This window comes from Mya arenaria, chromosome 2 (assembly GCF_026914265.1).
Source record: "Mya arenaria isolate MELC-2E11 chromosome 2, ASM2691426v1".
Classification (NCBI taxonomy): Eukaryota; Metazoa; Mollusca; class Bivalvia; order Myida; family Myidae; genus Mya; species Mya arenaria.
In genome coordinates, this window is record NC_069123.1 from 17,702,225 (window position 1) to 17,730,218 (window position 27,994).

General features: G+C 34.5%; 1 protein-coding gene across 5 annotated transcripts; it reads left to right on the top strand.

Annotated features, from left to right (window-relative positions):
* The first annotated feature begins 1,612 nt into the window (after nucleotides 1–1,612).
* On the top strand, nucleotides 1,613–27,052 carry LOC128211793 (centrosomal protein of 112 kDa-like). 5 transcript variants are annotated; one of them, XM_052916874.1, is made up of 30 exons: nucleotides 1,613–1,734; nucleotides 3,583–3,707; nucleotides 4,024–4,087; nucleotides 4,442–4,559; nucleotides 5,280–5,306; nucleotides 6,196–6,335; nucleotides 7,274–7,379; nucleotides 8,917–9,019; nucleotides 9,360–9,397; nucleotides 10,114–10,174; nucleotides 10,499–10,545; nucleotides 11,058–11,147; nucleotides 11,604–11,703; nucleotides 12,503–12,621; nucleotides 13,170–13,313; nucleotides 13,493–13,647; nucleotides 13,973–14,102; nucleotides 15,107–15,121; nucleotides 17,511–17,663; nucleotides 19,354–19,433; nucleotides 19,683–19,926; nucleotides 20,215–20,397; nucleotides 20,977–21,120; nucleotides 22,232–22,318; nucleotides 23,530–23,592; nucleotides 23,898–23,950; nucleotides 24,413–24,509; nucleotides 24,906–24,995; nucleotides 25,247–25,312; nucleotides 25,935–27,052. In XM_052916874.1, exons 2-30 carry the CDS (start codon nucleotides 3,608–3,610, stop codon nucleotides 26,085–26,087), a joined length of 2,970 nt encoding a protein of 989 aa, XP_052772834.1. In that variant the 5' UTR covers nucleotides 1,613–1,734; nucleotides 3,583–3,607; the 3' UTR covers nucleotides 26,088–27,052. The 5 variants fall into 5 exon arrangements, with proteins under 5 accessions (XP_052772834.1, XP_052772826.1, XP_052772849.1 ...); XM_052916866.1 differs by having other exon boundaries at nucleotides 1,627–1,768; XM_052916889.1 differs by lacking the exon at nucleotides 5,280–5,306 and having other exon boundaries at nucleotides 1,627–1,768.
* Nucleotides 27,053–27,994: the final 942 nt, after the last annotated feature.

Here is a 27,994-nt window from a genome sequence, read left to right on the forward strand (position 1 = left end):
AAACCTGGAATGAACATATTCAAAGAAACGTTACATTTATAAATGCACGTAAACTATGCGCGCTTAAACTTTTATGCCGTTTCAGTGCTTAAAAAAAGTGAAAAATAGTATGCAAATAGAATGGCTTAACCATTAAACATTTATTGAGTGAAGATTAATATCGAATTGAAATTGCTAAAACATTGAACCGTTCTCGAGTTTGGATCTGTCTTACCTCTCACATCCCTCTTTTTCCTCTTGATGCCGCCTGTCTGTGCCGGCTCCTCCATCTCGGCGACTTTCCGGTCGGTCAGATTTGGCCGTTCATGCGCAGCATGTTCCTCAAGGCAGCCCGGTACGCTCGAAAGCATAATTGTGTGAGGGCCTTCTTAGAATGGATTTAAGGGATTGTCTATTATAAAATCTTCATCAGGATCCCTGTAAACAGTGGCATTGTTCTGACTGTTTCTTTCTTGATCTTGCTTTCCGTAAACCACTGTGTTTCGGGCAAGCGCGTAGAACGGATATAAGGGATCCTCTATTGTACAATCTTTATCAGATCTTTGCAAGCTTTGTCAACCTTGTTTTGACTGTTTCTTTTTTGATCTTGCTCTCCGCAACACGCCGTGTTTCGGGCAAACGCGTAGAATATTTCTAAGGGATCTTCTATAATTAGTTCTCCACTCAGGCTCCTTGCCAACTGTGTCATTGTTTTGACTGGATTCTTCTCCGTACTGTTTACCGTAACAAACTGTAAGCGTACCCTATCCGAATCGCAAGTTGCGGGATTTTTTTCTTTCCTTACGCAGGCTAGACTTCTCCATAAACATCATCTAATCTGAACTTCTTCGTTTGTCGCCATATTTCGCTTATTTTCTCTAAAATATCGTGAGCTGTGATTTTCGTGTCTGACTGCTATTATGACAGATAAACATCTACCATTGCAACAACGTCATTTTTTGATGTCCATCTAGACTGGTATTCAACGCTTGGGTTAATTTTCGTACAATTAAAGTTAGAAGAAAAACCAAATCCAAGGCAATCTTGCAGCAAAAAAACCCAACAACAACGTGGAAACGAGAAATGATGAAACGACTCAAAATGCAAGCTAACGTAACATTAGAAACCAAACAATGCGTATACATTGTGCACAAAGAAATTGTATGTATGATCACGTGGTATCAATCAGCATTATCACTCATATAATGTGTATGTTCGGCACCGCGACGATAAAGGCTCTATGCTATCAACACCTCTGCAAATGTTCCGTGAATAGTTCTCTTTTACAACAGGCACTTGGTGAACCTGGTAAAGAAATCTTTTTTATATGGACAGTATACAATGGTATAGAGAAATGTTTAATTCCATTGTGCAGTATCAAATTGCTTGGTCACTGCGTTCTTCAGTAGTTTTCAAATCTTGGCTTGTCATACGCTGTTTCCATGTGCCATCGGAATCATTTTTTTTTTAATTCCCCAATTAATATACTAAGGCGATATTTAATTGTTAAGCAGGTGAAGTTATTTTCCTTAAATTAATCTACTTGTTTGATTACAGTAGTTAGCTACCCGTATTGAATAAAGTCGTTTTGAACAACCAGAAACCCGAAGAGACGCTCACAATTTTAAAGCGTTGAAAGTCGCGCATGCGTATCGGATGTAAACAAAATCGTTGTCACTTCAAAATAAATTCTGATTGAAAACATTTTTCATATAAGAAAATGCAAAGTTTTATGATGCAAACATAAAAAAGCCAGTATGTTGAGTAAATGATTATATTTTTATTAAAGGTGCGCTTTGCTTCAAATGGCATTTTGCGTTTTATGATACTAATCTGCAGATTTTTTTGTCAACATGTCGGATCTTGTTCTTTGACTTGGTGTAAATATTTTGCCGTTTTTTAAGTTCATATTTTTTGTATTAAGTCTTCGAAAAGTTAGTTATTAAAGTGCAATTTAAAATGAATAAGCGATAATTATTGATTTATCGGGTTGCTACTTTTAATAATAAAAATATCTTGCAAAAAATTACAGTACACTCAACGAGTAAGATCCACATTTCCATATGGGGATTTTCGCTATAATGGCCAACGCCATGCATCTATTGACTGTCCGCGTTCGGGGGAGTTTGGATATTAGGCCCTTGAACAGGATCAGTCAGTCGAAGAATTGCTATCACAGGTTCAGTCTGCGAACTTATGATAAGAAACTACACTTAAATTAATTTTGTATAAAACAAATTTTAAATTTCTTATGATGGCTTTAGTAAATTGCTGTTATTGTTTTTCCCCTGCCCAATTTATGTTTTTATCAGATCCACTTGCAAAAAACTCTATGATAAACATTAAAAAATTACGCTTTGTATAAAGTGAGCTTACCATAAGAAAGGCATTTCAGAATGTGACTTGTCGGTCAATAGCTATTCATATCTAATGTTTTCTCTGTTATGTCATACCAACTGAAAATAAAATTTGATTTGTTTGATTATATCATGACTGAATAATAGCATTTTATTTTAATATGGTATAAAGATTGATAAATATATAAAACCCGAAATAGTATATTTTACTATATATTTTCAGAAAATCATGATTGAAAGTGACTGAGGTCAAACATGCATTCAAAGTTTACAGCACATAGTTGAATGCCTTCTTGCCTCTTTTTCTGTGGAAAAATCCTGAATAACGTCACTAGCTATTTATCATCAATAATAAATATTGCTACATTGAATTGATCCTGCACATGATGTCAGAGGTTAAATATGGTTCAGAATGGTGTAAAATGTCAGCTCTTTTATGATGAAATACAAACAGAGGCAATAAATCAATGATTCAATGTTTTTTATTTACAAGTCAAGGCAATATTTATTTGGTGTTTACTCACATACATATATACATAATGTACAAAAAAATCACTGGAAAGAACTTAATGCGAATATCAATGTACATAAAGCTTGATATAAACAATTTTTGAACTGGAATGAATTATTTCTTGCTTATGTCATCCAATGGGGTGTCCCCTCTGTTGGGTAATAAAATCGGACGATTCCAATGCTTCTTATTAAACTCTGCGATAAACGAGCAACAAGGAGGAACTCTGGGGGTTTTTAGTGAGGGAAACAGTTTATCCCTGGGTGGAAACCTGCTGTCATCGGCTCAATCCTTGGAGTGAGCGAGGGAACTGAAACTTGATGAGTGTACTGTAGAAACTTTTAACATTTACAGGAATTTAGAGTTGATGCTATCACAGATAAAGGTGTCAACCACCCTATTGCTGAACAAGTATTGTCTTATTGAATAAATGATTCTCTAAACCATCAAAAGATTCAACTTGTGTATCACCACTCTAATCTGAACAAGTCAACAGAGGCATAATATATTTCATGGCTAAACATGAATCTGGATTACCAACTTTAGTGGCTTTTCAAATGCTTCAATTAATTGCTTTGAATTTGAAAGGTTAATCATAACATGGACACATGTAATTCATTTCTTTTCTTTCTTTTTTGTCGTAAATACATATATATATATCTTTTTGAGGAAATGCTTGTAAGATGGCAGTGGCTGTTTCAATCTCCAATAACAATATCTCTAATTCCTTTGCAGGAAATATAATAATTGAGCGTCAAAAATGGAGTCACATGAATCGGGGTATTTGAAACTAGACCAGGAATTCGACAGATACCTGGCTGAAATGAAACCACATGTCCTTAAACTACCACATAAAACTGGTAAGTGGTTTATGATTTAAAACTATATATTTATCGAAATAGAAAAAAGATATATGGTTTTGAAGCTTTAGTACATTTATTTTTCAGCTACATGTAGCATAAACATTTCTTTTATTTGCTTAATTCAACAGAAATCCAAGGCTTGTCAAATATCTTTTGGATCAAGATGTTATTTGTTTTGTAAAGCAGTGATTATTAATCAAAGTAACATGTATGTTATTGTTAAAAAAAAATCAGATTACAGCTTCCTTATTCAAAACATTCAATCTATGTATTAAGCTTGTTGTTAACGGTATGTTTTTTTTCTTTACTGTAGATCGTCAGAAATGTGCTGTTTGGATTAAGAAACTGTGCGAGCCAACATCTGGCTACACTGGCAGGTAACATATTAACTTCTGGTGGTTCAATATCATCATTATAAATGTACCAGTTCAATAATAAAGTTGGCATTCTTCGAAATTATCATATGAATTAACATACTTGTATGTATTAAGACGTTAATTTTACCATATAAATTGACATGCTGAAAGTTTTCCTTTACCTTAGCTACCAATTAAGGGTAATAATGTAACTACATGTATAAGTATGATTCTCCATAGTACATCATTGTAGAAATGTATATTATGTAATAGATACTATAAGTATATTTTCCTTTCCTGAATTCATATAATTTACTTTAAAAACATGGAATATTGTACAATGAAATAAATTGATATATTGTTTTTACACTCCAGGAAAAATCGTAACATGTATGGTCAGCTGATGTTGCACATGTTGAAGAGGGGTGTGCTGGAGGGGCCGTTCACCAGTAAACCCCAGGAAGGGGGTCTACCAACACTCCCGGCGTACATGGTGGGTGGTTTTATCAATGGGTTATGACTCTTTGGCTTAAGTTAGATTTTGGATCAACAATTCAAACATTGTTCTCACAGGGAAATGAAATCAGTAATTAACCTGGTCATGGAAAATATAAGATTTGAACAAGTATGGCGATCATTTCAATAGTGAGCTTTTGCTAGAATTGTTAATAACTGCGTGCTTATTAATTCAGACTCTGGCAGATATATTCATGGAAATAATTTAAAAAGATAATCCTGATTCAAGCTTCTTGGTACAGTTTAATTATTAGTCCATAAAATTATGAATTCAATGAAGTACATATAGTAATAAACCGTTCTTGTTCATCAGAGTAACGATGCTATGTGTATCAATAAAATAGATTTATCATTATCAAACTTCTGATGAATGAGAATGTAAACTAGTAGAAGAGGTTTTCCCATGTCATGATTGTGTTAATAGTATTTCTAAAAACATCAAAATGATGTGTTCTGTGCAGTGGCTGGCTGGAACAGTTTACCTTGAAAAAAATAGTTTAGACTTGCATATACTTTGTTTACATTATCAAATTGTTTTATGCTGTGATTGTTAAGAAAAATAATTTCATTTGCATGGTCATGTTTGTGTATTTAACATTTACACATGTCTTTTAATAACAATTATGTGTAGCAGTATAAAGCACATTGCCGTCTTTCTTGTATTCACGAGATCCTTGCATGTTTTTACATTTTGCAGTCTGTTTACCTTGATGAACCAGCGGAGGTAACATAATAATAAACTAACCATCAACCCCCCTCTGTATTCCTGTTACTGAACGTTCAATCATAATGTATATTGCATGTGCCTGTGATTGTAAACTCTAATGGTTATCTGCTTGGGATGGCGTCATAGATGTTTTCACCACTATAATTTACCAGCTCTTGTGAGCTATTGGAGCATTAGTATTGTAATGCTGCGAAAAACTGACCTGTATCAGTGTTATACTAATTTTGTAAAATAAAATGAATCATATGTAAGTCAGTATATTGTACACATTTTCATCAAACTAGTATGTAAATCAGTTGTTTATGTTTGTTTGGTGTTGTAATTGTTTTTCTTTTCTGTTAATTTTAACATTCTATGTCTATACTCTGTCGCTTTGTTTCATTCCAAGACTTGGTTAACATTATTTCATAAGTTTGTATTTTTTGCTTGTCCAACAGAATTCTTAAATATATTTATCATAATTTGATGCTTTTTATTTTACATGCATATTTCATCTTTTTCGTGATAGAAATGTTGTTGCAAACTGAGTCTATATGGCAGCTTTATTGTAATAGCTGACAGATGTCTTTTTATATACATGTACCACTGTTTATAAGCCACAAACATTGTTAACTTACATGGGTGAAGCTCTGTACTCTTTATTATTGTTCATTTTTTATTAATAAATATTATATTATTTTTAAAGGTGTATTTTTATACTTAATCAGTATGATTAATATTATGGATAACAGGATAATTAGGACTTCGTGTACCCCATTGAAAAAGATTTTAACCTTAATTATCATCATCATCATCATATTACATATATTCTTCAAAAAAAAGTTGAACAATGTGGTGCATGTTCTGCCATGAATTTTAAAACAATGTCTGTTTCCTATACCTTCAGACAAACAAGGTGCCAGACTGGGTGAATGGAGAACTGACAACGACAGGGGGCTCGTCACTGTTCCGATCCACGATTGGCAACCCAGCAGCTCACTCCACCTGGCGATCTGGGCTCTCACCACCTGGTTCTCCTTCCAGAAGGTGAGATTTTTTTATTGGCCTTAAAATAATGGGGTTCATAACTATTCTGATTTACAGTTACCATCCCCAACCTGGTGATCAGGACTTTCATCGCCTTGTTCTGCATCTAGAAGGTGAGAGATTTTGCTAATTTCATATTCAACTGAATGCTAAGGGGTTTTTCAATGTACCTGTCCACTGTAGGCAGCTCTGTCACCCACTCCATCAGGTGTTCTACCTTTTCCCCACCTGGCTCTCCTTCTACAAGGTGAGTGTTGTATCTTATCTCCCCTTGTTATCAGGGAAGATTGCCACCATACCAGACTGGTCATACAAGTTCTACCATGTTTCCACTGAAAACCCTGCGCGAGGGTTGGGATGAACCTATCTTGCATGAGCAGCCAGTGTAGATGTCTTTTCTCTCATCGCAGTTAAACAGAATAGAGAAAATTTATTTTCAAAACAGGTCCTTTTTTATCTTTGCCCATAGGCAAGATATGGATTTCCAGCATGACCAAATATTTGCATCTACTTATCTGGGGTGGGAGAATAAGCTTTCTGTCGACAAAATTTATACCCATAAGGCTTTTCATGATGTGCTGAAATAACAAATTATCTGGAATTTCATAAGATAATATCTGAATATAACTGTTGCACAACAACTCCTTTCATTTTAACATGAATCAGTTTTTATAATGAAATCGACGATTTATCAATAAAATGGCCTCCAATTATTTCTGATAATTGATAACGGTTTTATCCAGTTTTCTTTTACCAAATTATCAGTTGAGAAATCTATGAAGTTCTGGATTTGTATTATTTCCATGCAACTCTGTCTAGCTAAAAATCAGAAGCGCTGTGGTGAGTTTGATAATTCATGGAATGATGTGCTTTTAAATTAGACCAACATGGTGTTTTCACCTGAAATATTCCATTAATTATTATGATCCTGTTTTCAGGCCTAACACAGCACTGGGCATCGACACAGACAGAGAACCAATAAGCTCATCCTCACCTAGGAAAGACTACCTGAGTCGGCCAGGGGAATCTGTCCCTTACTCTTATGTACGTAACTTAAATACATGTTAAATATTTCTTAAGTAATTGAAAAAATATAAAAAATAAATAAATTTTGAATGCCAAACTTGGTCAGAACTGGGTAGGAATGAGTATGAGCAGTCCCATTAGCTCTGTCAGTTAAATTCTAGCATTGTGTTTTAATTGATCCTTAAAACAGTGCCTTTAAAGAATTATAGGTTAAACTATTCAAAGTTCTATAAGATTTTGTTATTCATATTTGTTTCTTGATTGCTAAATTTCTGGTGAAGGTATGGCCCCAATTTCACAAAAATACTCACATCAAATTTAACCTCAGCTTAATTTACCACATAAAAGCGTCGTATGATTCAAAATCTGTCATGTTTATATACTTTTTGGAAAATGATTTTGTTTTTCATAGATTGTGTTGAAAGAATAGTTTTGTCAATATTTCAACGAAAACTAATTCTAGAGTAAAAACATCACTTGAGGAATTGTTAAAAATCAATGAATAGTAATTGAATATATTTTTTTTCTGTAGAATATTTTTCCCCTGGAATCTTGACCAAAGAATGTGCTTTTAAAAGGTATAAAAACAAAAACGATTTTTATTAACTTTTGATGTGGTAAAATGGGTTGAGACTGAGATTGAGATTTGACTTAAGTATTTTCATGATATAACGGGCATGGTCTATCTTTGAATTCGTTTGTTTCTGACTTTCATGTTTCCAACTCATTTGCATGTTTCTTCTTTATTTGTATAACTTAGTCTTGTGTTCTAACTTACAATATGTTTCATGTATTAAAGGTGGTAGAAATTTTAAGAAATGTAATCTGCATAATAGAACTCTATAAATCTATGTATCTTTGTTATTAAGATACATGAGCTTCTAAGAAGCATTTTTAACCAGTCTTTAAAAAAGTTAAATACAATAGATTGAGGTATTATCATAGCCTTGATGTTATTTGAGTGCAAAAAAACTCTAAAACAATGCAAGATATTCACATTTAACTTATAACACTTGTTACCAGAGGGTGTTTTTTTTCGACCATTTTTGGAAGGGGTCAGTACCTTTCTGATTGGAAAAAAAGTATTGTTCAGACTTAATTCAGGAATTTCCATTTATTTTTGGTAGAAATTTATATTAATGCTATAATAAAGACAGAGAAAAAAAACTTTTTCAGTTCCTGATAAAGACAACAGTGATTCACACTTTCAGGGGGACACATTTCTTTTGACCCATATAACAGTTTTCCACTCAATGTTTCTTTTTCAATATTTATTAATTTTTCTCAAAAAGAAAGTGGTATTTCTACTTTTATCTTTTTGGAAAGAGGTATAATTTATTATTCTTTTTGCATTGGAACTGGGGTCAAAATTTGTCCTTTAATTAGCCAGAATAAAATCTGCAGTAATCTGTATTATGTAAAGAAAATACCATAAAGGTTTTAACCCTTTATTAAGCATTGCCGTTTGCTCTCAGTGCCCTTGTTCAATATCTATGACTCTGCATGATAGTGATATCCCAACATGCTATAACTCATGTACACCTCTGGATGCCAGGATGATCTAAGTATGGTTGGAAATCGAAGAAACCCTCGATCAGCGTTTAACTATCACTCCGACGATGAGGACAGTATGATAGGAATCAGGTCTAAGAAAAAAGGTGTGTTTTCTTGTAAATTTAGGAAAAAACAACAAAAAGTTCTTTTTTTCTGTATGAATTTCATTGAATATAAAAAGGCTATTTAAAAGCATTTTATTTAACTATTAAAATCATTCAATTTTGTTACATCCATGCAAACCATATTTCCAAATTATTCAACTTTCATGCTGAAATTACCATGAAAATTAAATGAAAAAATAATTTATATGGAATTTCACAGAATCGAATTTATTTACATGTTATCTGATAGAAAATATAAAATCTTAACACCACACTGTTCATGTATGTGCGAATGTACATGTATATACATGTATGTAAGTGGCTTTGCATGTTTTGTCAGATGAGCGGAAACTTCCTGAGTTTACAACCCATTCTGAGGTAAATCACAGTGCATGTAATCTAGTTAGTATAGAGTAGTGATTGTCATGTATTGGTCACTGGTACACACTAGGGCCATGTCCTATCAACAAACTCATCAAATGCTCACTTTTTCAAATTGGTATCCCTGAGAAAATATTTGATATATTTTCAAACAAATTTTTGAAGGTAAAATTAAGACTTATTTAAATTTGCAAGTTAAATTTTCATTTATATTTTTGATACAAACGTTATATCAAACTGAAACTGTTGATGTAAAATTGTCATATGTTTGTTGGTAACATGGCCCATTTGTATGTCTCTGTAATGCCCATCTGATTTGCTTTGTTCTATTTCTCACCTGATACTTTCCCCTTACTAACTTTACACTATAACTGCAAACTTTCTTATGGTAATACCTTTATATAAAAGATACCCGGTACTATAGTTCTTATTATATCAACCGGAATATTAGAATACAGGTTTTGATATTGGGTTTCAAATATACTATATAAGAGATATATCATTTTTTGTTGTTTTGTGTATGGGTTAAGTAAAACCTAGTGATTTAGTAGTAGCTTTTCCTTTGGGATGGTTGAACTTGATGATAAATTGAAAACTACAACAATAATCAAGTTCACTTGTAAACTTATACATACATTTGTAATTGAACAAACTAAACTTTCATAACATAGTTGTTTAATATTTATTTGAATGTTTCGCTTCCTTCATTTCAGACAACCAACTGGTCTGAGGCAACTGGTATTTCCTCGACAAGCAACAATCCTTACCTTAAAGGTACAAGAACTATAATATTGTTGCCATGTCCCCGAATGGCTTAAATGCCACCTACATGTACATCACCATATAGAGCATAAATGTACCTCCTTGATTCATCTAGTCTGTCCTTTATTTGAATAAAAGACAACAGAATATACAAAAAATAAATTAAGGTCAGATTTGTGGTAGGAATTAAATAGAGTAAATGGATTAAGTGGAGAGTGATAAAAAATGTTTTTAATTAATTTTCAATTAACAATCAAAAAGTTCATTAAGTTTCCGTTTAGTCTACTGTAATTGTTACATGATTCTATTTGTTAAAAAAAATGTTCCTTACTTCAGGAATAACGTATGCAGATGATTCAGTCATGCCTAAAGGAGGAAGAGAGGTAATTACTTTCTCATTGTCTGCCATTTTGTAGAATATAAACTTGTACCCTATTGTCAAACTCTTAGGTAACACATCACTAATTTAAACAGACACTATTTTTAGTGCTAGATGGTCTGAAAATAATAGAGGTGTATAAGGAAAAATATGGTACCCATAAAAAGTAATTACTTAAGGTAAAAAGCATTAATCAAAGTTAAGGCTATAATAACTACATGTAATAAGCAGTACAGACGGGCACAATAAGATGAATATAAAGCTCTTTCAATGAAGATATAGCTGGTAAGGAAGTAGTTAAGGAGTGTGTTTGATTGTACAGATACACATTTCAAAGACTCAAACCAAAAGGTATATGACGGTGAGGTGATGTGTGTGTATTGGCCAGATGGTTTTCATACTCACAAGAGACTCTTTTTGAATGTCATTCATGATTGGCACTGGTTTCTGTAGTCCATTAGCTATAGCTTTCACAACAGTTGAATATAAACTGAAAATATATATTTTACCATCCAGAGCGGTGATATGAAGGTGAAGATGGCTGAGGCGAAGTTCCACGAGGAGAAACTCCGCATGCAGCAGAAACATGATGCCGCTGTACAGAAGGTAAGAACAAACAAACCAGAACTTACTGAGCCATATGTAGTTATATCGTGGCAATGTCCCAATAAAGAATATTCAAATTAGTAAACAAAGTCTGATTTGCCAGTCAGTATTATACGTTAATAAGAATATGTTAGGCTTTGTTGTGCTATGTAGGGATTGAAAAATATCTACATTGTTAGCTTTAGATTTTGGAAAACATTTTATGGATTGCTACAAAGTAGAGATAAACTAAATGCAGAATGCAGATTTCCATGTCTTTAATTGTCTTGATGCTGAACCACCCTGATATAAGTATTCATAATTATTTAACCTGTTAAACCAATGGAGAGATTTACTAGTAACATGAAAATCCTGGACAAACAAATGCACATGGACTGTGAAATAATCATTAGAGAGGGAGGTCATAATCAGGTTTAAGTGTGTTATCAAATTTCTTTAACTTTACCCCAAATTCAGATCCTGGACCGTAAGAATGCTGAAATTGAGGATGTGAAGGTCCAACATCGCAGCAAGATTAAGGAGCTGGAGGACCATATCACAAAACTGGACAAGAAAAGTATGATGCAAGAGAATAACACATTTAACTTAATAAGAATAAGAACCATTAACATGCATGTAGCTCATATTTCAGAAATGTGGATATGTTCATGGAAAAAACACACATGCATTGTATGTGTATAAGGGTAAGACTTTAGTCCATTTCAAATGTGTCAAGAAGTGTATAGATAAATATTTGTTCAATTAATTTCAAAGGTAAGATGTGAGTTATATGTTGGCATGAGGTGTATATTGTAAGTGACACTGTTAGAAGCAAGGGTGTATTTTCTATACACACCTAGCTATTAGCAGTGTAACTTATAATATAACTTCGTACATTAATGACGCTATCCAATTGGGCTAGGACGATCATGATTTCATGCCTGTTCTCACATCTGGTAGAAAGAATAGTCAATTTTTGTTTGACATTTATAATCAGCCATAAGCTACAATATACTATTATGCTAACATTCATTTTCAAAATTCCCAAGCAATGGTATCCAATGTAGAATACTGTAATATGTTTTTTAGACTAGTTACCCAATATGATTTTGTTATCATTTTAAACCATTTTATGAGTAGAAAAAAAATCAAAATGTAAAAATGATACCAAATAAAAGATGTTGCTTTTTTTCTTCTTTAAAAGAGCAAAAAATGTTGTGCCACAAATAAAAGTTAAGAACTTTTTCTATGAAGTATTTTCTAGACATGCAAATGAGTCGCCAGACATCAACATTTGACAAACAAATCAGCTTTTGTCAGGGTTGATCCAAAAGAAATGAGCATAAACTAACCTTAGCGCTTGTGTGTGTTTACAGTGCAGAGCCTGTTAAAGGAGAGTCAGCACGCCCAGGAGACCAAGGACCGTCAGATACATGATCTCAAGGACATGGTCGAGGAAACCAACACTACCAAGAAAAATGAGTTTGAGAAAAAGGTGAATTTTGATAAATCATATTGTATTTGTGAGAATAAGTCTTGCATTTTGTAAAAATCTGTACATGGCATGTTTTTTTTTTCTTAAACATGGACCAATCAATTCCATTTTTATTTTATTGGTTTAACAAAGTGGTTTTTATGGTTAAATTTTGTTTTGGTTTTAACTCAGCCAAATATCAAGGTTTTTCACAGACTTAAATATCAGTTTCTGTTCAATATATTATATAAGCAACCCAGAAATATGACCTAACATGTCCATACAACACTGAGCAAGCACTGACAGTGCTTACCAATAAGGATAGGTGAAGGGGTGAAATGGAACAGGGCCGGTGTTCATAAAACATCTCAAGTCATTTCTTAATTTTTTCATAGTCAAATATTAAGGAAAGTATATGTGTTTTTAAAATAAAAGTATGATTATTGAATAAAATCAATGTCTATTAAGATTTTCAGATATTTTCAAAATTATTACTTCACAGACCCAGGTCAATTAATAATATAAATAGTTAATAAACTGTGATGTTCTTGATTCATCTCTGTTTCCAGATCAATGACATTGTGTCTGAGTTTGAGCAGGAGAAGTTTGAGATGCAGAAACAGCACACGCGCAACATACAGGAGATCTTGGATGACACCAACGCCCGTCTACAGAAGATGGAGAAAGAATACAGTCACCAGACAACAGCTACTGTGAGTATAGAGTGTAGGATTTAAAAATGTATTACTTACTCACATGTTAGCACAAATTGAACCTTCAAGAAATCCTAGACCACACAAATCCCCATCTTTAGATGATGTAAAAGGAATACAATCACAAGAGACTTGCATTTTGTAAATTTTGAAGTTCAGAACATTTCTTTATATTTCAGCAAAATGTTATCAAAGAGCTGGAATCCCGTGTACAGCAGCTGGTTATGGAGACAGAAAATGTTAAAAAGTCCCGTAACTCACTGGAAAAGGAGAAGTCTGATGCAGAGTCTCGCATTGAAAGGTTCAAGTCTGAACTTCGCCAGCAACAGGACAAGTATGTTTGGATTATCCAATCTTGAATGAAATATTTCTTTTAAACTTACTGAAGACTGTTTTTATTTTGTGCCGGATTAATTTTGAATCAGAAGTTCAAGTCTTGAGTTCTTGACCAAACTTCCCTGTTACATTTTAAAAAGTTATCTGTGGTTCAGGGCCAATATAGGTTTATGGCCAAATTTTAGCGTTACAGTTCATGATATTATCCATGGAGCAGGTTCACTATAGATTCCTGACCAAATTTTCCCATCCTTCTCCAGGATGTTATCCATGGAGCAGGGTTATTACCAAAGTTTTAACCGAATGTTCCTATTGCATTTTAGGATGTTATCCATGGAGCAGGATCATCAGAGATCCCTGGAGCAACATGATCAGGACCTGAGGTCACTGCAGAGGAAGACAGAGTCCAATATTGACTTCCTGAAGCAAGAACACAACATGACTCAAACTAAGGTATGGAGTCATAAAGGAGGTGTTGGGGGAGTGTTGATGGGGATTGGGGTAATGCAGTGAAAAATTAACTTCAAATAGGAGCATTAAGGGGCTGAGGCAAAAGTAGGAATTTTATTATGTTTTTAGAATATTATGTTCTTGGAAAGGTATTGTTAAGAGAGAGGGTGAAACATATAGGTGAAGTGCACTTCAGAGGTAAATCAAAACTTATGCAGAGTTTTCCAGACAGGAGCAATAAAAAGATCACAAAAGATTTTAGTTGTGGGGGGGGAGTACTACAAAGAGTGGGGCAGTAGGTAGACTATACTGTGGTTTAGCTTAATAAGTTAATATGTATGTTTGTTGTAATGTGTGCTTGAGTATTGTATTATGGTGTGTGTAGAACTAACATAGGTTTTATATCTTGATTCATTAAAAAGCAGGTAACAAGGAAATGACATTAGTATTTTATAGACAAACATATTTTATTTTATTTTTTTTTAATTATGGGGTAATGTGAATTTATCTTTGCTTATTTTCTCCCGGATACTATGCACCATGTGTTATAAACATGGCTTATTTTCTCCCGGATACTATGCACCATGTGTTATAAACATTGTGTACATATATAACCCATGAAGACAATATTCGCCAAGATTGGCTTTTCTTCTATATCTAATAAAACAGCGCATCCCACTTTTCACTAAGAAGTGTACAAGTTCCATCATCAAAATTGCGGCTCACATTGTGAAGCCCTGATGATCTCTATTTTTATATCAACCTGTTTGAAGTTATGGGAAATAAGCTGTGTTGATTGGTTAATAAAAAGTGTCTGGATAAATCAACAATATTAAATGGCCTGAAATATTTGTATCAGTTGTGGGTGAAATAAAGCTAATCAATGAAACTGTCCTAATTTCTTACAAATACACTGAATATTGTCTTGAAAATTGCATATCATGTACCTACCGTATTTACTCTTTTTGTTGTACCCATGTATCTAATAAATACTGGTGCATATACAGGGGCGATATTGTAAGGTAATGTTGTAGTGAAAGTTTGTATAGTACCAACTGATCAGAACTGGTGATTTTTAGCTCATCTGCTTTGAAAGAAAAAAATTCATGTTATTGTCATAGCCACAGTGTTGTAGTTTTTATCGTTGTCATCCTGCAAATACTTTAATCTTGGTCATAACATGAAAGCCATTTAAAGTATTCCAATGAAACTTGGTAAACATGTTGCGAGACAAATACATATGTACATGGAAACCGTTACTCTGGTTTTAGTTATCCCCCTTGTTTTGCAAGAGAAACCTCTCACAACAGACGAGTGTTAATGTTCACTCTGCAGCACTCTTGCATATATCATTTATTGTAACAAACCTTATGAAACAAAGTTTTATTTCAAGACTTGTTAATTTGAATAATTTGTCAGTCATTCTTGCTGATTGACTCAGATGAAAGCAATGAAAAGTCATCGGATTCTGATCAGTTAAAATTCTGAACTGTTCTGCAGAGGAGACAGGAATAACAATCAGTGGGCCAATTGTTCAGAATTGTTCTCGTTAGTCAGTCACGTTGTTAACGTTAATAATTTTGTGAACAATCGGCCCATTGATACTGACATGGACCTATAAACCATAGGTCTGTGATTCTGATATGTTCATTATATTGAGTAAGATTGACGTGCATGTTTCATATTCTTATGCAGAACAGTTCTTGATTCATCTTTCCATCTCTTCTCTGCCTATTGCTTTTGGTAGAAGGATTAGATCGAAAAATTATCCCAAAAATGTTTTAAGTTGATTTGCAATGTTTTTCTTTCATACAACATTTACAAAACTGTATACATTTTCACATTGATATTAGACGTTTATGTATGTTGTTTTCACTGTATATTTTCTAAAATTGATTTGCTTTATAAACAGTTATGTGTGGTCACATTCACAAAATTTATAATTTTGTTACCATTTAATAAATATCAGCTGTTTGTAGGTTATGATTTTATTTTTACTTGCACAAACTGATAACATGGATTTTATGCAATAATTTTCCAGTCTTCTAATAACATTAAAATCTTCCTCATTTGGAGGTCCCTTTGGAAATCTTCTGAATAAAACACATAATAATGCCCTCTCTTGATAGTTGGTTAGAGATAGGTAGTATAAACGCCTTTAAACAGTCAAATACTTGGAGGGTAACCATCCAGTGCCCATGATTATGAGTAGTCTCAAGTCCCAGTCTGGATTCAGCATCAGAAAAGTATATTTATAAAGTTAAGAAGAATCATCTTTTTTCCATTCATTTTGCAAAAATAAATGAAAATAATTGTACAATATCAAATCCATATAAAATTTCAAACCTGTATAAAATACTGCAAAATTCATCATTAATACCTGACTAGAAAGAGAGTTACAATGAAATGATGATTTGCAGTTATGCCCTTGAATCTGAACTCAGACTGAGACACTAATTTCTAATCATTCCTATTATTTATAATCATTCCAAGAGGAAATGTTCACATGATTTTGAAACGAGGAGACTGATATTTGATATTTGCAATCATTCAATAAGATGCAATTGACAAGATGCTCAAATTGGATGATGTCCACCTGCCAGTATTAACAAAAACTAAAACAATTGCAGCTCGACGTCTTGTCAATTAACATCCCCAACACTGGACTGGTTACATCTTTTGCATTTATATATTTCAAAAAAGTGTGATAAAAATTGAATTTCACAATGTAACATTATAAATACACATAACACAGGTTTATAAACATGTGGTATTTGACTGTATAACTGGCAGTTATGATCTTCCCTCCCTTTACTGATCAACTAAATTGTTGTTGGCAATGTACACGAGACACACGCAGCATGGACATGATCATGTATGCTTTAGGTTAGCTTAAAGGTTTGAAGCAACAGTAATCTTTCTTGCAGGGTCTTGTTACATGTAGGTGTGTAAGGTGTTTGACAGAAAACATAACTACCTTGCCGTGATAGCATGATGCATGGTGTGTTTTGATAAGGAGTGTAGCATGAAATGAATATAAGATTGTTTGAATAATCATGAAATTTCAAAAATGGTCATGATTTGTTGGGTGTTGATGGTTATTTTATCACAGAAAAAAAAGCAACCAGTTGACTGATAGCATCAGTATTCACTATACAAAAACATCTCTACTGTAAATACCATGAAATATTGTTTCTGTAACAATTCTTTTTTGCAAATTGTTTGTTGTACTGTGATTTTTGTTCAGCAAGGTAAGATATTAAGAAAGGTTAGGTGTTTTTTATGGCAAATCTAAGCTTTGCAAAAACTTAATGACCACAGAGTATGGTTTCTTGGTTTCTTTCATCAAACACTCACCCATTATTCAATGAGATATGACTGACACATAATATATATTCCCGACCTTACCAGGCGACAGAGACAATCTCTGAGCTTGAGAGCCATGTGGACCAACTGAAGCGGAATCTGAAAGATGCCGAGGAGCAGAGACAGCGACAGATGCGTGAACTGGAGCAGGTCCATAAACAGGACAAGTTCCATGTAGAGACGCTTCATGAAAAACAGGTGAGCAGAGTTAAATGATCCTCCATTTTGTTGATCCTGGAGTCTTGAAATTTCCTTTGTCATATTCTTGATTTGGGGCTTAATTTTTTTGTGTAAATTGAACTTTAATTGGTGTTTAAGTTGAAAACAAATGTATAGGAAAAGCAAAGACATCTTGATGCCATCTGTTATATTTCTATAGATTTAAGAGTTTTGAATTCATGACTAAGATCCTGGAATCAGCCTCAGTACCATAGTGTACTACTTGAGTTTTGAACCAGAGGTTCTGAAAAATGTCACACATCCTCTATTTGGGCAAATATGGTATCATGTTTTCGTGAGTTTTGGATTTGCATTACAACTAAAATTGTAAGTAAATGTGAATATATTTTAAATGCATTAAGGGCAGATGGGTAATTTTTAACAAGTCAATCGGTGTAAGAAACTTTAATTATTTTTTGCCTTTATAAATATTTGAAGCAAGCTTTTAATCACTTCTGCTTTGATCAAAGCATTGTCATCGAATGATAATGAAAGTTGTCCATTCTTCAAGATTAGGCAAGTTTTAACAACGACTACCTCTTATCATTAAAACAGTGAGCTAGCTCAAATTTATGTTTGCATTCATGGAGTTAAGTGCATTTTGATTGCAGAATTTATAGCTCTGAATGCTTAACTCTCAAAAAGTCATAAAGTAATAAGAACCTGTGAAATATCTGGTAATATTGTGAGCACAAGTGATCAAGTATGGGAGGTGAAAGGACTAGGGAAATGAGAGCTGCTAAAAACAAAGTGAAGGATGATGGAACACAGTTAATTGTAATTTTGAGAAATTATTTGTTTCTGTTTAAGATAGAAATAATTAGTCTTATGTTGTAAAGAACTTAAGCAAATATCTTATTTAACATTTTAATAACATTAAAAGATAAATTTCATTATTTTGGTGGCATGTTGTTCATTGAGGAAACAAATGTTGAAGAAGTGTATTTAGAGAATTACCCGCTACTTTGGCCAGTCGGAAAAATACTTCTGAATTTTAGTTAAAAAAATTTTTTTTAAATTAAATGGGCATGTGAACTTTATACCAATACTTGGAACACTTCAATCCATGCTTTATTGATAAAGTCATTGAAAATCGTGTCCAAAGACAAGATTTGGATTTAAATACAAGATAAAAAAGATTAATAATAAAAACTCAATAACCGGATATTAGAGATTTAGCGGCACTTATATTGTCTCGCTACTGAGTTAGATTTTAAAGTGATGCGGAATAGTGTCCATCTGTAAAGCAAGGGGTTGTGGGTACAATTCCATCAGGTGCACAAAGCATAATTGTGTAGTTTGTCACATTTGATGTCCAACATTAATGACGCACTTAGTAAGGTTAGCCTCAAAGTCAAGCAAATTGACCTTAGTCTGTGAAATTTGAGGATATATTTCAAAAATAGAGTAGGTGAATCTGGATATTGAATAAATAGCATCACTTGTATTGTCTTGCTATTGAAGCTTTTATTGCAACGAGGTAGAGTGTCTGCCTGCACAGCGAGGGGTCATGGATTCTATCCCCACTAGATGCACAAAGCATATTGGTCTAGTTTATCACATGCATATAGAATCTAAGATATTTATTGAGTTCATGCTGGGTGTCATGCTGGGTGTCATGCTGGGTGTCATGGTGCTTATTCACATAATTCTCTTTCTTTGTTCCTAGCTGGCATCAGCAAAGAAGGAGATAGACCAACTGGACCAGGACCTCCAGAAGAAAATAAAAGGCCTGGAACAGATTGTCAGGTGAGTGGAACTATTCGAATTGACTCAATAAGAATTTCACTCATTTTTAAAGTCAGGATCCCTAAATATGACATGACTTAAAAGTCCAAGCAATATTTCTATTGTGGCTCTACATTTTGGCTGAAAAATGAAAGAAAGATCCAAGCATTTTAAAAAAATCTCACTCTTAAAATATTGAAAAGTTTAAACTCATAGAAGTGACTGACATTGTGCAATTTAAGTGTATTTTATCTCTTTGTAACATTTCAGAGATCGTGAGGATGAAATTAAGCGCCTTTCGGAGAAGAACCGTCACCAGGCGGAGGAATCTGAACGGGCACTGTCCACATTCAAGGAACAAGTGGACAAGAACCAGACGCGCATGTTTGACGACATGAAACAGCAGATGAACAAAGTAGAGGCAGACCTGAATAAGTCAAAACAGGCGCGGGAAAAACAGGCCAAGGAGTTTAACAGACAGATGGAGGAAGAGAAGTCTTTGCATAACAGAGAGGTACGGAGAATGTCTGGAAGTACTGGCCCATTTGGTTTAAGATATCTCAAGCATAACAGGATTAAGTATCATTTAGACATATTACTTAATTTAACTGTCCAAATCAAAGTTTTACATGATAATTTTTAAAATAATTATTCTAAATCAAAAATCTTATAAAGAGGAGTAAAATTGACAATTTATGCCCAAAACTGCCAAAACCATTACCGGGTAGGTGTTTCCATGACAACTGTGCTTGAGGTTAAAAATTTGTCATAGTTTCATCATATATATTATCTTCAATCACAGATTATGGAGGTAAAGATGTCATACGAACAAGAAAAGTCGAACATGTTGAAGGATTTCCATGTTCAGAAGGAATTCATCCATGGGGAGCACGAGAAAGAAGTGGAAAACCTGAAGTCCCTCCACCAGCAAGAAGTGCGCGACCTCGAGAAACGCATGCATGCACGACAGGAGAAGGATGCCAAGGTATGTGGGTTATTGGTGCATTTGTGTGGAGTAAATTAGATGTTGATCCATCCATCCACCCAGCAGCAGAACATCTGAAAGGTTGTGAATGAACTGTGCACTAGACACAAAAAGGAGGCTGATGTATGTGGGTTATTGATGTACTTGTTTGAAGTCAATTGAATGTTGAAAAGTCCCTCCACCACCAGAATGAGTGAAACATTCAGGAATGTATGTAAGCAAGGCAAGAAAAAGACCCTAAGTTATATTAAGCCTTTCAATTAATTGTTCCAAAGAAATGCAGAAGAAAGAGGCTTTACTCAGTAAAGAGCGGTGCAATGTCAGTTATTGCATGCACATGTGTACTTGTCAAAGAACTATGAGATTTTTTTATCGTTGAGTTTTTTTTTCATTTTATATTTAAGTGTATAGAAATGGCATTAAATTTCTGAGCACAGCAATTTTATTCATGACTTTATGCTGAATAATATACTTATGTCCTCCCACAAATGGGGAAACATTGATTTAAGTAAATTTGCTTATTAGGGTTGAGCTTTCAGACTCTATTCACTATTGCTTCTGTTTTCATATTTCCTGTAGAAAGTAGCTGCCTTGGAGCACCGAGAGCAGGAACTGCGGGAGGAAGTGGTCCAGGCTAACCAACTGAGGAAACAACAACTTGTGGAGCTGGGATTACTGAGGGAGGAAGAGAAACAGAAGATGCAAAGGGACACAGACATGGAGGTAGGGGGAGGGGGTGATGGGGTTTGGGAGTAGGTGGAGGGAGGGAGTTATGGGGTACATGACAGGGTTGGGGAGTAGGAGGAGGGAGTACTGGGGTACATAATGGGGTTTGGGAGTAGGAGGAGGGAGTACTGGGGTACATAATGGGGTTGGGGAGTAGGAGGAGGGAGTACTGGGGTACATGCCAGGGTTGGGGAGTAGGAGGAGGGAGTACTGGGGTACATGCCAGGGTTGGGGAGTAGGAGGAGGGAGTACTGGGGTACATGCCAGGGTTGGGGAGTAGGAGGAGGGAGTATTGGGGTACATGCCAGGGTTGCGGAGTAGGAGGAGGGAGTATTGGGGTACATGCCAGGGTTGGGGAGTAGGAGGAGGGAGTATTGGGGTACATGCCAGGGTTGGGGAGTAGGAGGAGGGAGTACTGGGGTACATGCCAGGGTTGGGGAGTAGGAGGAGGGAGTACTTGGGTACATGCCAGGGTTGGGGAGTCGGAGGGATTGAGTACTGAGGACACAACAGCTAGTGGAGATGATATTACTGAGAGAAAGAGAAACAGAAGATGCAGAGGAACACAGACATGGAGGTAGGGGGAGGGGGTGATGGGCTTAGGAAGTAGGAGGAGGGAGGGAGTGCTGAGGAAACAACAGCTAGTGGAGCTGGGATGACTGAGAGAGATAGAGAAACAGAAGATGCAGTGGGACCACAGACATGGATGTAGGAGGAGGGGGTGGGGTTAGATAGGGGCTGGGTATGGAGGAAAGAAACAGATTGTAGAGCTGCAACAGCTGAGAGGGTCAGAGAAGCAGAAGATGCAGATGGACTTGGATGTGGGTGTTGGGGGTGGGGTATTAAGGGGCAATTTGGTTTAAGGAAGGGAAAAGACTATAGGTGAAATGTTTGGAGTTATATAACTGCAGGAGTTTAGTAAACTTGTAAGTTGCAGCATGAATAGTTATTTCATGATTTGTAGTTATAATCATTGTAAATCACTTTATATATTGAACGTCACAATGCTATTCATTTATTGTGCCCCATTAAAACAACTACACTAGTTTTATGTTAAAATAATAATTTGAAATTATTTTATATTGATATTTATTTTATAAATATTCAGTTGAGCAAGTTTAAGTCTGAGATGGAACAACAGCGACTGGAGTTACAGAAGAATCACAGTATCGAGATGGAACAGGTCCTTGGCAAGGTAAATTAAAAAAGAAATGGTTCATGCTTGGCTGTTTTTCAAAGAAAATCAAGTATCATGATAGCCTTGGCTGTTTCAGCATCGTCGACGTCACTGTGTAAAACTGAAACCTTGACCATAACTCAAAATCCAATCTAGATTTTCACATGAAACTTAGGACACATGTTCACGGCCTCTAAACGCCAGCTCCACCACTTTACGGTGGTGCTAAGAAAAAGAGCTGTCGACACTTCCATGGTTGAGCTGTGCTCTATGTTGACATGAACAAACGTGAGTATGACTTATATTTTATTTGATAATTTCATTAAACGGACATCGAAAATCGGAGAATGTGGTACCGTGTAAGAACACTTTTACTGTAGGCTGGTTACTATTTCGTTTCAATATTGTGCAAACTGTGGTGCCAGGAGCTTTTCTCCCGAATCGGACTTGTGCATATTTATTTTTTTTCAAAACTTGCTTAAGGTTTGCAGTGGAAAGCATCAATAATATGAGTGTGAAATTCCATGAAGGACCATAATGACTAAGTCCCAAAATTATTGTAATTTGAGTGTATTTCTGTATTAATTCTTATATTATAAATGCAGATATTGCGCCAATTTTTGTCGCGTAAAAATCCCCTGGTGTAATATCAAAATCCCCTGGAATTCAGACCAAAATCCCCTGGGAAGCCCCTCAGAAATATGGCATGTATGCACCGTAAAGTGGTGGAGCTGGCGTTTAGAGGCCGTGATGTTATCATAGATACTACACACAGGTTTAGGAAGGTCCATACCTCTGGCTTTAACTATTGTTGAGTTATGCCCCTTTTATACTAAAACAACAACAACAGATGATGGTTTATGCCCGCTTGCAGTGTTGTTGGTGACATTGTCTTCAAAACATGAGCCCTGTGGTATAAATCACTTCATTTAGATTTTTTTTCATTTGAAAAGATTGAAAGTAATTATGATCCTGATTGTGAAAAATTCTATCAGTGGCTATTTTATGACATTTTTTTTATAATGTCCGGTAGTTAAGATTGCCTGCTTATGTGGCACTACATTTCACTTCAAAATAAAAATGTAACTTTTTTCACCCTAGGACACATTTAGGCATATTATATTTAGATAAGCTTAATGCTTTTGATTTTGTTTTTAATTTCCAATGCAGCACTTCTATTTTCTGTTTCTTGTAAGCATTTATTGATATTCAGTGGTTATCTCTTACAGACAAATGACAGGCTAAAGCAGATAGAGAGAGAGTATGCAGAGAGAGCTCAGAAATCAGCCGAGGTACGTGAAAGGCTCCAATAAATTAGATTTTGTAATCACTGTAGAAGAAAAAAAAATCAAACCTTTTTGGAAATACTTGTCTAAAAAATACAACTCTTAAATATCTGAACTGTAGGGGATAGTCTTTGTAGTGATGCAGCTCAAAATGGTATCCATGAAATGGACTGAATATTTCTTGAAAGATCCTGTGTACTTTTTATGGCAGTCCCTATCTTCACATGTGTCTCTTTAATTAGTTACAAACTTGCTGTTTCCACATGATGACATGTTTGCACATGATGACATGTTTGGTACCTTTTTTACAGACTATCACAGAGTTGCATTCCACAATTAACCAGCTTAGAGACGACATGAAGAAGTGAGTAGAACATGTTTTTTGTAGATAAGTATTAAATAAGTAAATAAGTTTTTATTGTGTTTAAATCATGAGTATATAAGTTAAGAAGTGCCTAAAGATTATGATATGGTCATTGTCTTGGCAGCAATTTTGCAAAATGTTTAATGTTTATCATATATGGCAATAGTAACTCAGAAGTGTGATAAATATTTATATGTAGTTGAAACTTGGTACACAAGTTACCATTGATAATACACATACATTGAGACAATGACTATTATATGTAGTAGGGCCCAAAACTTGGACTTTGATATTTGTTGATTAACTCATTGACTACTTGAGTAAAAAAAAATTGTATCAGCTATTGATGTTCATTTTTAATCATAGAATAGTGTTAGTTTGGCTTCCTTACTATGCTTGTTGAGTGCCTAGACTGACTGTACTCACTCTGGTAAATACATGGAGTTATTGTGCATATTTCAGGCACAGGGAGTCGTCGGACAAGAGACTGACAGAGCTGATGAGCAAATATGATGAAGAGAAGAAAACGCTGAAAAAACAGTACAACTCCAACCTCAGTGTAAGTTAAGGCATAAAAATGTTACAGTTTTCATTTCCTATTTTGTCAATGGATGTGTCAAGTTTTTAAGCACCAAATTTAGGGTATTAAAGGGATTCATTGTAGTCTAACAACAATCGTTTGGGCTTGGGCTTGGGCTTTTTTTGCACGACTGTTATTTCAGTTGCTTGTACAATAATCATTCTTTCTATTTGGCTTGAAATGATCTGGACTGTTTGGCTTTGTTTTGAATATATCAATATGACAAAACACAATCCACTGCATATTTTGTGGATGTGGTAAATCATGCTAATATGTGGGTCTATTGAATCAAGTTTTATTGATTTTGTGATCTGCTGAGTTTTATAGAAACAGTGTTTTACAGTGTGACTAAATGTGTTTTTTCAATGTTTTCAGTCTGTACAGAAGGAATTGGAGTCCAAGTACACGAAGGTGCGTCAGATGGAAAGGCAGCTTGACCGACAGGACAATGACCAGGAGGAAAAGGTACAACCCTCATTTGGTTTGGTTGGGAGGTTTTTTTAAATGGAACACAACTAATTTAAGATTGTTTTACTTTCTAAAATTGTTTTCCTGTTGGCGTCAGGTTTTTTATGTATAATGCTAATTTTGCTGCACAAAGCCAATGAAATCATTAAACAGAAATATGCAGGTTTCTCTGAATAACTGTTAAAGGCAGATATGCTATGTTTTATGTGAGGATGCAGGTGTAACCTTTAAAACATTTTTATTCAAAGATAACCCACCTGAAGATGTCATATGAGGAGAAAATGAGAGGCTTGATGCCCAGCTCTGTCAGACAGGTAATGGAACCTTTTCAATACATTTGGGGGTGAAAAACTAAACTACCCATGTACTAAATGGCAATCTAATTGATGTCAAACCTGTTATTGTTCAAAAATTTGATTGATGTTGACAATTTTATTTTTTCTAACTAAACTTTATAAATACATCATGGTGATAAGCTACATGTAGATATATTATTGTGACAAACACTAAGTCTCGCACTTGTGTAGCAAGGCCCATTACTCTGGCTTTAACATTGTTTAGTTTTGCCTTTTTCAACTAAAACACAGCAGAGGAGCAGAGTTTATGCTCTTGTCAACTCATTATCATATATCATGTTGTGTACAACCATACCATCACCTGGAGCGTGACTTGCATTTAGTCATCATTATATGTATATATCTTTTACAATACTGGGATATTTCATATTGATATATCTATTGCAATACTGGTATATTTCAAATTGATATATCTATTATAATACTGGTATTTTTCATATTTATTACATTTCTATTACAATACTGGAATATTTCATATTTATTACATTACTTGTATATATTTAATATGTATTACAATACTGGAATATATATCATATTTGTATATCAATTACGAGTATATACTCATATTGGTATTTTACAGGAGTTGGAGAGCACCATAGAGTCCCTAAGATCCCAGGTTTCCTCCCTACAACAGAAATGTAATCTCCTGCAGGAGGACCTCGATATGACCAGCAAATTCCCCATGGGAACCTTCGCATCAAGGACCAGCTCACCAATTAAATCCTCATCTTGATGAACTATTTTTAGAAATTGATGTAGAGAAGCTATTATTAGCAACTAATGAAAAGAAGCCATTTTTAGAGGTGATGTTATGGATAAAGAACAGCAAACGGGTTTTAATTTTATGTTGTTTTCTATGTGTTTGCTGTTGTCTTGCCAGAACTAACCAATGATTTCTGTGAATTTACAAGCTCAGGAACCCAAGATGAATCAAAATGAGAATTGTCCAACATTAAGCCGTGGTGCTAAACAGTGTGTTGGTAATTAATAACATGTATCATTGATACTGTCACCTGTGATACTAGTCCTTATCAATGGAGGATGTTATTTGACATTTGACATGAAAGACCATGAAGTATATGAGGAATTTTATTTGGAGTTTTAGTGCAAAATATTATGCATTGCCATAAAGATTGTCTGTGATATTTATGTTAATGTACTTTATAATCATTTGTGCTATGTGCTATGGCCACCTATTTATTTCTATTTCAGACATCTAGTTATTTTAGGATTTTAGAATTAAATTGTCTTAACATTGAAAAAAGAGTTCATACTGAGATTCATATCAGGGCTCATTAACTTAAGGACTCTAAAAAAAATGATTTCATTTGTTTACTTTGTTGAAGTCATACATTATTTGGTATCATCTGGTTACTTGGAGTGATGAGATTATTTCTGAACGTATGCAATCTGTTTCCAGTTTATACGCAATAGTAATATGATATTGTGCGTGGATTTATCATTATGGACAATACATGTTCAACTTTCCGTTGTTTATGTGTTTTCTTTTTATTAGACATTCCAAATAGGTATATTTGTAATTATTGTATGTGTGTAGATCTGTGTATTAAGAATTAACCTGTGTATGAAGAATAACCAAAGTATATGCATTTATTTTTAGATCTGTCTTGTACACTTTTTAATCATGTCACCACATATTGTCAAGTCAGTATTTGCAAATGAATTTGTAGAAAAATAGATTTTGTCTGTTGTTCTTCAGGACGAATCTTCCCAACCTTCCCATGAAGTTTGAATAAATATTGATTGCTTATATTTATAAAGATTTAAGTACAAATGAATGTACACCAAGATAATGAGTCAATGCAAAATTAAGTGGATGTCAGTTCCAATATACTTAAAAATGTGATTGTTGGGCATTATTGAAAAATTATGTATGTGAATTTTATACATAATGCTTTTACAGGGATGTCACCAATGCCCCTGAAAGTCCCCTTGGACAGATTACCATTAATATTTGGGCCTGTATTGACAGAAAGCCTTTAGTACCTAACATGTTTCATGACAACCATGACCAAGTGATATGGAAATCTATAGCGGTCATGTTCTGGTAATGATCAACCTGCCTACAAAGTTTGAATGTCCTGGGCCCCAGCATTCTTCAATGGTTCTGAAATGTTAGGCTTCATTAGCTGTTCATGACCAACCAGCAAAAAAGGTTTTAGGCCCAAGCATTCTTTAGGTGTTTTTTTTTTATCAGAAACATTTCAGCTATTTTTATCCAACTAGAGCTATCACTGAAGGTGATTAATACCCCCGAAAGCCGCCTGTCATTATAATTTATCATTGTATGAAGTTTTATGCTATTCCATCTTGTAGTTTTCAAGTAACTGTCCGGACAAAAGTTTGACAAAAAACACAAAGAAAAGGCAATAACTCTGTAATTTGCTAAAAAAGTGTAGTGATTCATGTACACTGAACTCCTTCTCATTGTGCTGTACCATTGTATAAAGTTTTATAACATTCCATCCGGTAGTTTTCAAGTTATGCTCCGGACAAGAAAAAAGTAACAAAGGTCAGTAACTCTGCAATTAGCTAAAATAGAATTGCTGTTCCTGTACACTGCACTCCCTCTCATTATGATCTATCACTGTATGAAGTTTTCTTAAATTCCATCCAATA

Coding starts and splice junctions, on each gene's coding strand:
- LOC128211793 (XM_052916874.1), top strand. CDS start 3,608: ATGGAGTCACATGAATCGGGGTATTTGAAACTAGACCAGGAATTCGAC. Junction 5,307..6,195: donor ACCTTGATGAACCAGCGGAG/GTAACATAATAA, acceptor CTATACCTTCAG/ACAAACAAGGTGCCAGACTG. Junction 25,313..25,934: donor TGCCCAGCTCTGTCAGACAG/GTAATGGAACCT, acceptor GGTATTTTACAG/GAGTTGGAGAGCACCATAGA.